At 50.6% G+C, this 14,959-nt stretch overlaps 1 protein-coding gene across 1 annotated transcript; it reads right to left on the bottom strand.

Annotated features, from left to right (window-relative positions):
* Positions 1-2,995: 2,995 nt before the first annotated feature.
* NANOS2 (nanos C2HC-type zinc finger 2) lies at positions 2,996-3,425 on the bottom strand. Its single transcript, XM_042970597.1, has one exon. It carries the CDS (start codon positions 3,410-3,412, stop codon positions 2,996-2,998), a length of 417 nt encoding a protein of 138 aa, XP_042826531.1. The 5' UTR covers positions 3,413-3,425.
* Between the last annotated feature and the right edge of the window lie 11,534 nt (positions 3,426-14,959).

Raw genomic sequence — 14,959 nt, 5'->3', positions numbered from 1 at the left:
GCTCCCTTGACTTTTTTTTTTTTTTTTTACAAATATCTTTTCTTTAGGGGCGCCTGGGTGGCTCAGTCGGTTAAGCGTCCGACTTCGGCTCAGGTCATGATCTCTCGGTCCGTGAGTTCGAGCCCTGCGTCGGGCTCTGTGTTGACAGCTCAGAGCCTGGAGCCTGTTTCGGATTCTGTGTCTCCCTCTCTCTGACCCTCCCCTGTTCATGCTCTGTTTCTCCCTGTCTCAAAAATAAATAAAATGTTAAAAAAAATTAAAAAAAAAATCTTGTCTTTAATTATTATTATTTTCAATTTATTGTTATTTTTAATTTTTTTTTCAGTTTTATACCTTTATTTGACAATCAGCGACTAATTCTCCTCCACATTAAGTGTCTGGAGATTTTTTGTGAGCGGTGACAGGTGCATAGGTAACCAACGTAGAGAGCTGGTCTGGTGAACTTTCATCCTCGTGTATTCTGGACCACCCACCACACACGGATACATGATGGAATGTTCCTTCTTCCTTTGGCCCAGACAGCTTTGTTGAGCCTTGACGTCCAAGCTCGCATCTGGAGTTTCCATCTCCCTCGTGGCGAGTGTCCAGATCTCCTCGAGTGCCAGAGGGGCTCACTTCTTGAAACCCACTCCATGAACGCGCTTGCGAATGTTGCTGTGTTCTCTGGACCCTACCTCCTTGATGGCAGAAGGGCCCTTCTCGCTACCCTTCTTTGTGGGAGCCATTCTGCCGGGCCCCCGGGGGGGAAAGGAACACCTTCAGTTTTCAGCGTAACTCCCCAGAATCATAGCCGACGTCTGGGAACCGGTTGGGAATAATTTAAATGCATGGAGGAGAAAACCCAACTAAAATTAAGCTAAGACAATTTAACAGAATATAAAAATGGGGAAGGTTCAATGAGGGAAGAAAATCAGCTGTCAATGGGACTAGAGTAGATTATGTCCAGACACAGATACATGCAGAATACAAATGAGGGGGGGGGCAGGGGGGCCTGGGTGGCTCGGTTGGTGAAGGGTCCGACTTCAGCTCAGGTAATGTTGTTTTTGAGAGAGAGAGAGAGAGAGAGAGAGAGAGAGCGCGCACACGCGCGCATACAAGCGGGGGAGGGGCGGAGAGAGAGGGGGACAAAGGATCGGAAGAGGGCTCTGCACAGCGGGGGCTCGAACCTGTGAACCGTGAGATCGTGACCTGAGCTGAAGTCGGACGCTTAACCGGCGGAGCTCCCCAGGCGCCCCTTCATTTGGGTTTTGCTCAAATGCCACTTTCACGGAGAAGCCTTTCCTGACCGCCCTGTAGGCAACAGTCTCTCCCTTCCCCTGCCTTCTTTCCCAGCGGAGCGCTCATCATCCACCCGATATTTCCTGAGATATTTGTTGATTAATCGTCAGTGCACCCCCCCCCCCGCCCCACTAGAAAGTCAGGTGCATGAGGGCAGGAGTGTTGTCTGCGTTGCTTACTGCTACACCCCCTAGAAAGGTGCCTGGCACAAAGCAGGTGATCAATAAATATCTGTGAACATGTGGAATAAAAGGAGACCTGATGTTCCGGGCAATGTTTTGTGCCTACGTGCCTTTCTAAGGGGCAGGGACCATACTTTCTGTCAGCTCTCCAAAGGGGGTCTGGAAGCCCAAAGTTTAAGAGCTACCATTAGAGTTGGTCCTTTTAGACCCGTGGTTTAGAGGGGCGGGAGAGGGACCCCTGGACAGAGCCCCAGGAAGGAGGAAGAAAGGGAATCTGGGGTTAAGGTGGAGGCCAGGACGTGGGGACCAGTCCATAGGTGACCTGTGTCAGAGGACATGAGGGAGGACACGTCGTGAGAGGAACCCAGGACCCCCTCCTGCTCTTCCTCCCTGCGTTGGGGGCAGACGTGGTTCCCTCCCCCAGCCTCCAGGGAGAAGACAGAAACAGTGATTTCAAAGACAACCAGAAACGCTCTTTATTCGCCAGAGCTCAACCCCCCCAGGGCCCCAGCCAGGAGCCAAAAACCATACAACTTAAAATCTGACCTGGGCTCTTTCTTTACTTCGCCCCTAACATAAAATCTAGGCACCTGCCTTTCCCTTCTGGGCACTAAAACCCCATGCTTCTCGGGGAGCTTGTTGACTTAAATGTTGGAGGATGAAAAAAAAAAACAGGAGAAAAAAAAAAAGACCTTTAGCAAACTAGCAGGATTTGAAGGGTGGGAGGCAGTGGAGACACGCCCTCGGGCTGGGGGAAAACACCCATTGGTGATTTGCAGGTGGGGGTTGAGTGCTGTGAAATGGAATGAACAAGAAGGTGGGGGGTGGTGGTGGTGAAAGGTGTCAGCCCTCCACAAGGCTCTCCACTCCCAGATAAGCCTTCGAAGACAGGGTGCCCCCCCTGTGTCCCCTCCCTCCCCCAGCTCCTGATGATGGATGGGCTGCGGGGCCAGGGAAGGAACAGTCCAGGGAGGTCCATGAGGCACCGGTGGCTCTACAGGTGGCTGAAAAAGGTGGACAAGGCTGGTCTCGAGTCAGAATCCCATCTGGAAAGTTCTTGGTGGGGGGGGGGGGAGTGTCCAAACCAGTCTTGTTCACTCTCTCCAGATTCTGAGGGCTGGCCTGGGAGAGCACACGGTGTCCCCTAGGTCCATGGATGCAAGAATCCACGAGGAATGGAACCAGAGGGCTGAGAAGTCTAGGGGGGCAGGGCTAGCGTCACCAGCAGCCCCAGGAGGAGTAAAGATCCATGAACGGTGGCGCACAAAGGGCCACGAGGCCGTGCGGTCCCAAGGGGCAGCGGTCCTGCCGCACCAAGAATCCACAGACACCCCCAGGACAGAACCCCCGTGGCCGAGAGGTCCCAGGGGCAGGGCTGGCTTGGCCCCTTAACAGCCTCTGTTGTTTCAGGATCCAGCAGGGATGTCCTTCTGGGGGGCCAGGAGTTCCAGAGGGCAGGGGGAGTCAGGGGGAGGGTCCTGGGACTTGGCAGGGACTGAACCAGGAGGGGGTGGGGGGCGGGCACCTCACAGTCCTCAGCGCTTGACCTTGCGGCCGGCCGAGTTGCGCCCGCTGCGGCGGTAGAGGGACTGCTGGCCACCGTTGAGTGGACAGTACTTGAGCGTGTGTGCCTGGCCGCCGGTGGCCCCGCACAGGGGACACACGTAATGCCGCAGGATGGGGCACATCACCACGCCGTCTGGGGTCTTCAGCTGGTGTGACGAGTAGACGTGACGCGATTCCCCGTTGTGCTTGCAGAAATTGCACAAGGTGGCCAGGCCTCCGCTGGCCCCGGGCCCTCCCGGACCCTGAGCCTGCTCCAGCGGGGGCCCAGGTCTCGGCTCCCCGGTCCCTGGGGCCTCTGGCCTCTGCCCCCCACTCTGGATCAGCGCCAACACCACCTGGCTCAGGTTGAAGTAGTCCTTCCACATGTCGAAGGGAGGCAGCTGCATGGCTCTCCGGCAGAGGTGATGCGTGGCTAGAGAGAGGCCAGGGCCGCGGGACCAGGGGGAAGGAGCAGCAGGTGCTTTGACGGAGCAGAGAGGAACTGCACCCCCTTTTATACTCCCCCAAAGACCCTTCTAAGCAAAGGTGGAGCTTAGGATTTAAAGGGCCCACTCCTTACCCACGACTCCATCGGACTATAATCCCCCACAGAGATCAGGAAGGAGGCCCTTTCCCTGGTCTCTGGTCCTTCCTCTGCCTCCAGGGTGCCTCGAGACTTCCAGAAAGGCCCTTCCTTTCCCCTGGCCTCAGTTTCTCTATCCCTTCAATAAAGCTCCGTGTCCACAAATGCCCCTCTCACCCCCCTCCTCCTTTACTCCCGGGCCGGGGTCCTCCATTTACTCCAGACCCGTTCCTGATTGTAATAACCGCCCCTTACCACGCACCACACGCTATGCTGCACAGTTCCCTGCGTGATCTGATCTCCTTCTCACTGCAGTTATGGGCCCCATGTGATAGATGAGTTACCTGAAGCTCAGAGGGGGAAACTCACCGGCCCAGAGTCACAGAGCATGCGAGTGACCGAGCTGGGGCTCTTACCCGGGTCTTCGGGACCCCAAAGCAAGCACTCCTCCCAGCTCTTTTGGGCTAAAAGCTAACTTTTCCATCACGTCTGGACCTGGGAAGCATATATTCAATAAATGTTTTTTGAGTGCACACCACAGTGTTTTATAAGTGACGTCTATAAACAGGTTTTGAGCCTCATAGCCACTCAAGGAGGTGGTTATCACTTGCATTTTACAGAGGAGGATAGGGGGCTCAGAGAGGTTAAGGGAGGTACTCAAGGTCACGCAGTAGGGAAATGGTGTAACTGGAATTCACACCCCATGTGACTCTAGAAATACTGGGAATTGATCTTAGAAGCAACAGGCAGGGGACCTTGGCATGGCACAGCCTTACTTAGAATGCCCCGTCATGGCCCTGTGCATTGTCACAAATCCTACCTGAACTTGGGGGCCAAGAAAGGCCTTTGCCTCCTGCCCACGTCACCTCGCGGAATTCTTCCTCCACTAACCATCTCCATTTGTTGCCTTGACCACTCAGCGCAGAGTCACCGAGGCTCCTTGTTTTGGATGCTGGAAACTCAGCAGTGACGGCTACCTAGTGCCCGTTTCACGAGCTGCCAGTCCACTGGGGGGACAGCCAGCAAATGAGAAAACAATAGACCCAAAATACCCGCTTACATATAGCGAGGGTGCTCCAAGGGAGGCGAGGCTGAGGGAAGTGACCTAGAAGCTGAAACCACAGAGAAGAATCTTCCAGAAAGAGGAACGCAAGCTATGGAAGCCTAAAATTTGGGGACAGCAAGAGGGATAGGGTGGACAGAACAGAGCGAGTATCCCAAGATAAGCCAGCCCAGCGTGCAGGGGTGGCTAGAAGCCATCGGACTATGGATCGCTTTTAGGGGATGTTTTGGAAATGGTTGGGGGCTCTTTGGGTTTGTCACAGAGATTGGAAGAGTGACTGGAGGGGCGCCTGGGTGGCTCAGTCGGTTAAGCGTCTGACTTCGGCTCAGGCTATGATCTCGAAGTTTGTGAGTTCGAGCCCCGCGTCGGGCTCTGTGCTGACAGCTGGGAGCCCGGAACCTGCTTCGGATTCTGTGTCTCCCTCTCTCTCGGCCCCTCCCGTGCTCGCGCTCCGTCTCTTTCTCTCTCTCAAAAATAAATAAACGTTAAAAAAAAAAAAAAAGGAAGTGTGACTGGAATTAGTGAGCAGAGAATGCCGGATAGCTCAACAATCCACATGACCAAGATCTGTTTTGGGCCCCATTTAACTGTCCAGTGTGTTATTGGACACCCACGTGTGTAGAAAAAGCCATTTATGATGATCTAAGCCTAGAACCTAGCTGTGTTTTGCATATAAACGCCAGCACTTTCACGAGATGTTCAGATACACTGACTTTTCTTGGAACGCAATTACCGCGTATATTGTTTTCCAGAGTTGTTCACTATTTCTAGAAGCCCCACCACCCAGCCTAATGGTGGCAACTGTCCAGACAACACACAGTTTATTCCTGTCTCATTCATGGACGTCTACACAGAGATGCTAGTGTCCGCCTGATGAGATGTGGTTTATTTATTTATTTATCGAAAGATGCCATTTTGTAAATGTTCATTTTTATTTTTGAGAAAGAGAGAGACAGTCAGAGGGCCGGGGTGGGGGGGGGGAGGAGCAGAGAGAGAGAGAGAGAGAGAGAGAGAGGGAGATAGAATCTGAAGCCGGCTCCAGGCTCCGAGCTGGCCACACAGAGCCCAACGCGGGGCTCGAACTCATGACCTGAGGAGATCGCGACCCGAGCCGGAGTCGGAGGCTTAACTGACTGAGCCACCCAGGCGCCCCTGGATATGTTTATTAAATGTTAGCTAGAGAGCTGCCTGGGTGGCTGAGTCAGGTTGGCATCTGACTCTTGATTCGTGAGATTGAGCCCCACATCAGGTTCCGCGTGTGGTTCTGCCACCTGCCCCTGTCGAGTCTGGCTCCGCGGAGGGCTTCTCGCTGGGTGTGGAGCCTGCCCCAGATTCTCCCTCTCCCTCTCCCCAGCACTCGCACTGTCTCTCACTCTCTAAAAAAACAACCAACCAACCAAAAACGTTAGCTAGGATAATTAAGACACAGAGAAGGCAATGATTTTAAGGGCACTTATTTACGGAGCATCTCCTTTGGGTCAGCATGATGGGCTACCTGTGTTCTTGAATCCTCCCCAGATCCTGTAAGGCAGCCCCATTTTACAGATAACCAGTGGGAGGCTCAAGAGGGGCCGAGGGGCTTGTCCAAGGTTGTATGGATAGTATGGGGTGGGGGCTGGAGCTGAACTCAGGACATCCACCCACCCCCCTGAAAGTCTGCAAAAGTGGTTAGGAGAGGAGCAGAAAGGGACTTCCCGGGTGTAGGGGCATTCTGCATTCTGCAGTGGAAAACTGGGAAGGTTGGGGGTAGCTGAGCCACATAGATTTTCACAGGGAGAACAAAAGAGACCTGCCGGCCATCGATGGATCCTCTTGAGGCAGAAGAGACCAGAATCTGCCATGTGGAAGAACAAGGCTCCTGGAGGGAGGGACCAGGACGAGTGTGGGGGTCTCTGTGCTAAGTGCTTTCCACAAAGTCACAGCTGGGAGCTTTCGCTCCGGCAGGTATAGGAGTCCCTGTGCGTTGCAGGACGGAGACGTAGGGACACGGTGCGAGTCCCGGAAGCCATGGCATGTGTGAGGTTGACTATGGAGAAGTGGGGGTTTGGAGGTTCCATGAACTCCCCTTAATAATCGCACCTACCATTTGGAGACTCTCAGATTCCCTTGCTTTCGAGTCTTTTTTTTTTTTTTTTTTTTTACCTTATTATTCCCCCCTCCCGCCCCGCCCCGCCCCCAGGGTCGTTTTTTCTAGGACACTGTTATTAGCACATGGCTACCCTGCCTCCCCCTCCCAGTGGTGTTTTACTGGATCAGTAATTGAAGGACATCCCTCTTCAGACAAGCCTTCTTCCATGGAGTGGTCAGAGCTGTGTATTGAGGGAAAGTCAGAGATGATACTGATGAGAAATTCATCAGCCATGGTGTTTACTCGATCGCAGCCTCCACTCCCACCATGGCCACACCACTCTCAGTGGACCAGACTCCAAGGCTGCCCTGTTTACTGGTGAGTTTCCCTCTCAACCTGGTGCCTGGTGGGAAAACAGCTCCTGGGAAGTTCAGAGAAGGACGGGGCGGGGCACGCGTGAGTCAGGAGGAGGGGGACCCCGAGAAAGTGGGGGAGACACACAGAGAGAGGCAGCAGGGATTCCCAGAAGGACCCGAGGGGTGTACTTGTGCAGAGACCAAGACAAGGGAAGTTAAAGAGAGACTGTTGGAGAGAAAGATGGAGACAGGAGACAGAAAATAAGAACAATATGCTACGGGGATGCCTGCGTGGCTCAGTCAGTTAAGCGTCCGACTTTGGCTCAGGTCATGATCTCGCGGTTCTGAGTTTGAGCCCCGCGTTGGGCTCTGTGCTGACAGCTCCGAGCCTGGAGCCTGCTTTGGATTCTCTGTCTCCCTCTTTCTCGTCTTCCTTTTTCTCTGCTCTTCCCCTGCTCATGCTTTGTCTCTCTGTCTCTCAAAAATAAATAAATGCTAAAAAAAATTTTTTTATATATGTATAAAAGAAAAATACATGATGTCGCCTGGTGATTGGGAGGGTGGTCACTGCAGCCAGAATGCCTGGGTAAAATCCGGGCATTGCCACTCACAGCTGTGTGCTTTTGAGGGAGTCATGTCATGTCACCTCTCTGGACTTGTCTCCCCTGTTTAACAAAAAGGGAGACCATTGCAGACCCCCTACTATGGGACTGTTTTTTTTTTTTTTTTTTTTTACGTTTGTAATGTTTATTTGTATTTGAGAGAGAGAGCACGAGTGGTGAGGAGGCAGGGAGCGAGGGACACACAGAATCCAAAGCAGGCTCTAGGCTCTGAACTGTCAGCACAGAGCCTGACGAGGGGGCTCGAACTCACGAACCGTGAGATCATGACCTGAACCCAAATCGCTCGCTTGCGGATTGCTTAACCGAGGGAGCCACCCAGGGGCGCCTGGGGCTGTTTTTGAGGATGACAGCTGAGAACGCAGGTAGTCATTAGCACAGGTACATAGTGACCTTTGGCCATCATGCTTAATCTCTCTCACTAAAGATTTACTGAGGAGTGCTATGCTGAGGCATGTAGACAGTGGGGGCCCAGAGAGATGGGGAGAATATTTGCTCATTCATTCAACAAACATTTACTGATTACTTAATGTGTGTCTGGCACAGTTCGAGTTGCTAAAGATACAGCGATGAGCAAAATATCCAGAAATCCCCTGCCTTCATGGAGCTGGAATTTTCTACAGGTAACAAACAAATAAGATAGACAGATGATAGATAGTGTTTTGGGTAAGGCTATGTGCTATAGAGAAAAAAATAAAAGGTGTGAGATACAGGTAGAGAACGGTCAAGGAAGATCTTTTGGAGGAAGTAACATTAGAGAAGAGACTTAAAGGGGGTGAGAGAGGGAGTCTTAGAGATACGTGGGGGAAGAATGTCTCAGAGGGAGCAGCCGGTGCAAAGGCCCTGAGGTCAGGGCATGACGGAGGTATTCAAGGGACATCATGGTTTGGGTGGATTGAGAGGGAGAGTGGGAGGGTGGGGTTCTGAGCAGAAGGCAACTGAGCCACGCAGGTGCCCCGTTTCTGTTCCTTCACTGGGCATCCCGGAAATTACAAATGCATAGTTAACATATTGAAATCACTATTTACGCTTTCGTCCGCTTCTGGATAATACAAGGACCTGAGAACACTTTACCTTCCCTTCATTTGTTCCCAGTGTATGAATTACTATTGTCTACTATTTTTATTTTAGTTAAGATTCTGTTTTTCAGTAATCTCCCCACCCAATATGGGGCTCAAACGCACAACCCCAAGATCACGCTCCTCTTACTGAGCCAGTAGGCACCCCAACATTACTATTTTTTTTTTTTATTTTTTAATTTTTTTTTACGTTCTCAGACCTTCTCTCTGGGATGATGATGCATTCTGCCCAAAGTATATCCTTCATAATTTTCCCTAATGATGGTCTGGGGGTGATGAACTCTCTCATCTCTCATCTCTCATGAACTCATTTTGTAGTCTGAAAATCTTTTTTAGGTTACCTAGGTTATGGACGGATTCGTGTTCCCTCGAAATTCATATATTGAAGCCCTGACTCTCAGTATGTGACTGACGCTGAGTCTGACTCTCACTATGTGACTTCAGAACGTGGCTGTATCAGGAGATAGGGCCTTTAAAGAGGTGATCCAGTGAAAATCAGGTTGCTAGGATGGGCCTTAACCCAATATGACTGATGTCCTAGAAGAAGAAGAGATGAGGACATAGAAAAAGACACAAGAGGGGCGCCTGGGTGGCTCAGTCGGTTGAGCGACCCTCAGGATCTCGCGGTCCGTGAGTTCGAGCCCCGCGTCGGGCTCTGTGCTGACGGCTCGGAGCCTGGGGTCTGCTTCCGATTCTGTGTCTCCCTCTCTCTCTGCCCCTCCCCTGCTCATGCTCCGTCTCTGTCTCAGAAATAAATAATTTTTAAAAGATTTAAAAAAAAAAGAGACCCAAGACACATGGGTACACAGAGGAGAGACCATAGGAGGCCACTGTGTTCTCACTGGTGGCCATGTGCAAGCCACAGGGAGAAGCCTCAGGTCTGGAAACCCGCAGACTGTAATCTTGGGCTTGTGGCCTCCAAAATAAGTTTCTGTTAAGTCCCTCAGTCAGTAGTATTTTGTCATGATGGCCCGACAAAACTAGTAAAACCTACCCTCTTTTTTTCAAGTTTTTATTTATTAATTTAAATAGTCGCGATACCCAACATAGGGCTTGAACTCACCACCCCAAGATCAAGAGTCGCGTGCCCTTCTGACTGACCCAGCCAGGCGCCCCCAAACCAGGAGTGCCTTTTACGGGTGCAAAATTTAAAATGTTAAGCCTTGGGGCACCTGGGTGGCTCAGTCGGTTGGGCGGCCGACTTCAGCTCAGGTCATGGTCTCATGGTCAGTGGGTTCGAGCCCCGCGTCGGGCTCTGTGCTGACAGCTCAGAGCCTGGAGCCTGTTTCGGATTCTGTGTCTCCCTCTCTCTGGCCCTCCCCCATTCATGCTCTGTCTCTCTCTGTCTCAAAAATAAATAAACGTTAAAAAAAAATTAAAAAAAATAAAATAAAATGTTAAGCCTTTAGGAGCTACTTTTGCAGGTTGTGAAATTTTACATTTGAAGTTATAGCCTTTTATCACATTGGAGATTTCATGTCACATTCTGGTGACTTCGCTGGTGCTGTCCAGGGGTCACGTCTAGTTTAACAGCCTTCTGCTGAAAGTAATCTACGCCCCCCCCCCAGCCTGCCCCTGCCCCCACCCCCCGGAACCCGGAAGCTTTTAACTTTTTACTCTGAGTTTTCAACGTGTGTATTCGTTTTTGTCTTGTTTTGGATTCGCTGGCTTCTTCAAGTTGTGATCTGATGTCTTTGATCAATTCTGGACAATTTTCAACTATTCTACAGATACTACTTCTGGCCTATTCTCCCTCTTCTCTCCTTCTAGGATTGGAAGTAAGTGTGCGCGTTAGACCTTTTCCCCTGTATTATCTATCAACCTCTCTCTTTCTCTGTGTTTTCTGTTTTTCCCTCTCTTGGTGCTGTGTCTTGGATAATTTCGTTTGATTTCTCTTCTGCTCTACCCATCCTGCTGTTACACACACCTGTTGATTTTTATTTATTTAATTTTATTAAAAAAAATTTTTTTTTAATGTTTATTTTTGAGGGGAGGGGAGGGGCAGAGAGAGAGGGAGACACAGACTCTGAAACAGGCTCCGAGCTCCGAGCTGTCAGCACAGAGCCCCGCACGGGGCTCACACTCAAGAACCAGGAGATCATGACCTGAGCGGAAGTCAGATGCTCAACCAACTGAACCACCCAGGCGCCCCACACCTGTTGATTTTTAAATTTCATTGCTCATCTTTTTCGTTTCTGGTTTTTTGGTTCTCTTTCAGAAAACAGTGTCACTTTCGATCGTTTCCTAATTCTCGGCAGATATTCTCAAGCGTGCGTGCCCTTATTCCAACGTGGTAAGCATAACTTTTAAAATCAGTGTCTAATCATTCTAGAACCTGTAGCCTGAGTTCACCTGTTGTGTTCTCTTGGCTCTTGATGTTGTAGTATTTCCTTGTGACCTGATTATTTCTGACTGATGATTACCGCTTTGTGGGATTTCCCCTAGTCCCAACACGGATGTGCCACCACCGGAGGCTGTGTTTGCTTTGGCCGGGGTCTGGGGTAACACTTCCAATCAGAGCCACCTTAGACCCAGTTCTGCCCTGATGTTCCTTGGCTCACCCAGATCTCTGTCCCAGGAGTGTCAATCTGTTCCTGAGTCATTCTTTTTTTTTTTTTTTTAAGGTTTATTTATTTAGTCTCTCTATCTCATGTGGGATTCAAACTCATGACCCTGAGACCAAGAGTCGCGTGCTTTTTCAACTTGCCAGCCAGGCATCCCTGTCCCGGAGTCATTCTGAGGTCACAACTTCTAAGGGATTTTTAAAAAACTGCTTATTTAGTTTGAGGGGCGCCTGGGTGGCTCAGTCCGTTGAGCGTCTGACTTCAGCTCGGGTCATGATCTCTCCGTTCGTGGGTTCGAGCCCCCATATCGGCCTCTGAGCAGTTCGGAGACTGCTTGGAATTCTCTCTTTCTCTCTCTGGTCCTCCCCTGCTCGTGCTTTCTCCCTCTCTGTCTCTCAAAATAAATAAATAAACTTAAAAGGTTTTTAAAATATTTATTGATTTTGAGGGGGGTGGAGGGGCAGGGAGAGAGGCAGACAGAGAACCCCAAGTAGGTTCTGTGCTGTCAGCCCAGCGCCCGATGTGGGGCTTGATCCCAGGAACCCTGAGATCAGGACCTGAGCTGAGATCAAGCCGGCCACTTAGCTGACGGAGCCACCCAGGCACCTCTGTAAAGGACTTTTGAAAATGTCATTCTCCTCTTCTGCTGTGTCAAGGCGGTTGCTCCTGGAGTCGGGGCAGGGACAGGTTTAGATCTGGCTTTTGCCCTAACTCGGAAAAGCACTTTGGGGTCTCAGGTTAATGTGGGGGTGCCTTCCAGTCTACTTCCTGTCTTGGCCAGGCAATGGGCCTTTGACCCTGGGGGGCCACGAAATGAAACCCAACCGTGTCCTCCAGGAAAAACACTCTTAGGATACAACACCTTCTGTAAATTCTTCCCGCATCTCTGTTTCTACTGCAAACTCTAGTAGGTTTATATCCCGTCTGTGTTTTCATCTCGTGAATGCTGTTAATAAAACTTTCTATTTTGAGATAAACTGTGGGGTCACCTTCAGTCGTAAGAAATAATAGAAATCCTGCACGCTCTTAACTCAGTTTGCCTGATTAATAATATTTTACAAAGCCATAATATAATAGCACAACCGCGATGTAGATGTTGATACAATCTGCTGATCTTATCTGGAGTTTGCATTTAGTTGAATTCATCTGTGTGTACGTATGAGCGTTTAGTTCTATGCAGCTTGTTTTAAATGTTTTTATTTATTTTTGAGAGAGAAAGAGACAGAGCACAAGCAGGGGAGGGGCAGAGAGAGGGAGGGAGACACAGGATCGGAAGCAGGCTCCAGGCTCCGGGCTGTCAGCACAGAGCCCGACGCGGGGCTCGAACCCACGAACCGTGAGATCATGACCTGAGCCGAAGTCGGCCGCTTAACCGACCGAGCCACCCAGGCGCCCCCTGATTGGTGTTTTAACAAAGTGTTCAACTGTTTTCTCCTCGGGGCTTCTGAGATTAAACATTATACATGCCAGCGTTTCCCTTGAGGCAAATAACTCAGCCTGCCGTTACCGGAAGCAGAAAAAAACTAAACTTTCCAACATATTGGCTTTCAGACGATGGCCAGACCACGACTTCTCCAGGTTACAATCTTTTCTAAAGATCGTTACTGGTGTCATTCCCTCGTCCAGGGTCCCTAAGGTGAGCGTCTTTTCTCATGCTGATGACTCATTTGTATTCTCTGGTCCAGTGTGGCTCCTTCGCTATTTCCAGGAACCACCTTCCTCACCAGGGAAGCATTTCAGAAGGAGGAGGAACGCGGGTGGTGAGGAGAAACACTTGGAGAGGACCGGGGAAGAGATCCGGGCGGGCGTCTGTAAGGGGAGGCAGGGGGGAGGTTCCCCGTAGCCAAGGGCCTGGCTATCACCATCCTCCCTTTCAGTTGCGGGCAGAATCTGACTCACTGGTCTGTCCCTCAGCTCCCCTGCTGTGGTCAATTTCCATTTGCCCCTGTCAGATCCACTTCTGCCCTTCTTCTCCCACCTCTGATCGGGGTGCATCAATGGGATCCCGCTTCCCCTTCCCGTTGGGTTCGGCCAATGCCTGCCTCCCCTCTCCCTCCAAGACAAGGGAGGAATTGAAGGGAGAGACAGGTCAAGGCATCAGCTCTTGCCCAAGCCCCTGGAAGACCCTTCCCTATCTCTGGGTCCTGGTCGCATTCCCCCTCCTCACAGCTCCCAGCCTGGGGTGGTCACGGCTCCCCAAGGTTACCTGACCCAGGATATTGCACCGTCCTCTTGGGGGTTGGCTATACCTTCGTAAATAGCCTCATCATTCAGCTGCTGAAACGACTCCAATGGAACGTGCCCTCTGTTTCCTTTGGGGACAGTAGTCTGGCTTTCCCTGGGGGTCCTGAGTTTCCTTTGGCAGCGGGGGTGGGGGGGTGATGAGAGCTCCCTGAACTTGTGCTAGGCTCTTTATAAATCCTAGTGGCCCTGCCTCCACCTTCCCCCCACTGCCTCGTCTCAGAGAACCTCCAGAGTCCAGCACCCGCTTCTTTTTCTTTTTTAAGTTTATCTTTGAGAGAGAGAGAGAGAGAGCGAGAGAGCGCGTGTGTGCATGGGGTGGGGGAAGGGACAGAGAGACAGGGAGAGAGAGAATCCCAAGCAGATTCCAGATCCAGGCTGAGTGTGGAGCCTGACTCAGGGCTTGATCTCACTACCATGAGATCATGATCTGAGCGGAAACCAAGAGTCTGTTGTTTAACTGACTGAGCCACCCAGGCACCACCCCAGCACCCCACTTCTTTGAACAAAACATACACAAACACAAAACCCTATGGCCCAAGGACCGCCACCCTTCTGAGACTATGGACACTCCATGATAAGGACCCCTAGTGCATTTAATGTCAATTCTTTTTTTTTTTTAATTTATTTAATTTTTATTCTTATCAAACCACCTTGAAACCTTTTTTTTTTTTTTTTGAGAGAGAGACAGAGTGTGAGCAAGGGAGGGGCAGAGAGAGAGGGAGACACAGAATCCAAAGCAGGCTCCAGGCTCTGAGCGGTCAGCACAGAGCCCCAGGCAGGGCTCGAAGTCACAAACCGAGAGATCAAGTCCCGAGCCTAAGTCAGAAGCTTCACTGAGCCACCCAGGCGCCCCACCACTTTGAAATCTTGTAACTGTTTCTTTTGGTATTTTACTTCCAGGATTCTGGGTAACATGTTTAAATCCCTACTTCTTTTGTTTCTATTTCACATTATCTATTGACGTCACGTCTCTTCTCCTTCCTCACTGTAGAATTGCTTCGCAGTTTATTATTAGATCAATATTCGTGTCTGTATTATTATGACTAAGGAAAATCCTGTCCCCAGCTGAGCCTTATAGTGTGCTATGATTACATTTATTTTGTCTGATAACTTTTTGTTTTCAAGAGATTGAATAATTGCCATCTGTTGTTGTTGGCTTAATTTCCCACCAGGGAATCCTCACCATAAGAGTAAAAACTCCTCTCATATGTTCAAACACACTGGGTGACATCGGAGTTTTAAGTGATGTTAGGAATTATTCTAAAAAAAAATTTAGGTGTGGGGCGCCTGGGTGGCTCAGTCAGTTGAACGTCCGACTTTGGCTCAGGTCATGATCTCGTGGTTTGTGAGTTCGAGCCCCATGTCAGGTTCTGCGCT

Source organism: Panthera tigris, chromosome E2, assembly GCF_018350195.1.
Source record: "Panthera tigris isolate Pti1 chromosome E2, P.tigris_Pti1_mat1.1, whole genome shotgun sequence".
NCBI lineage: Eukaryota > Metazoa > Chordata > Mammalia > Carnivora > Felidae > Panthera > Panthera tigris.
Note: the sequence above shows the minus strand (reverse complement) of the source record. Positions and strands in the feature narration are given on the sequence as shown.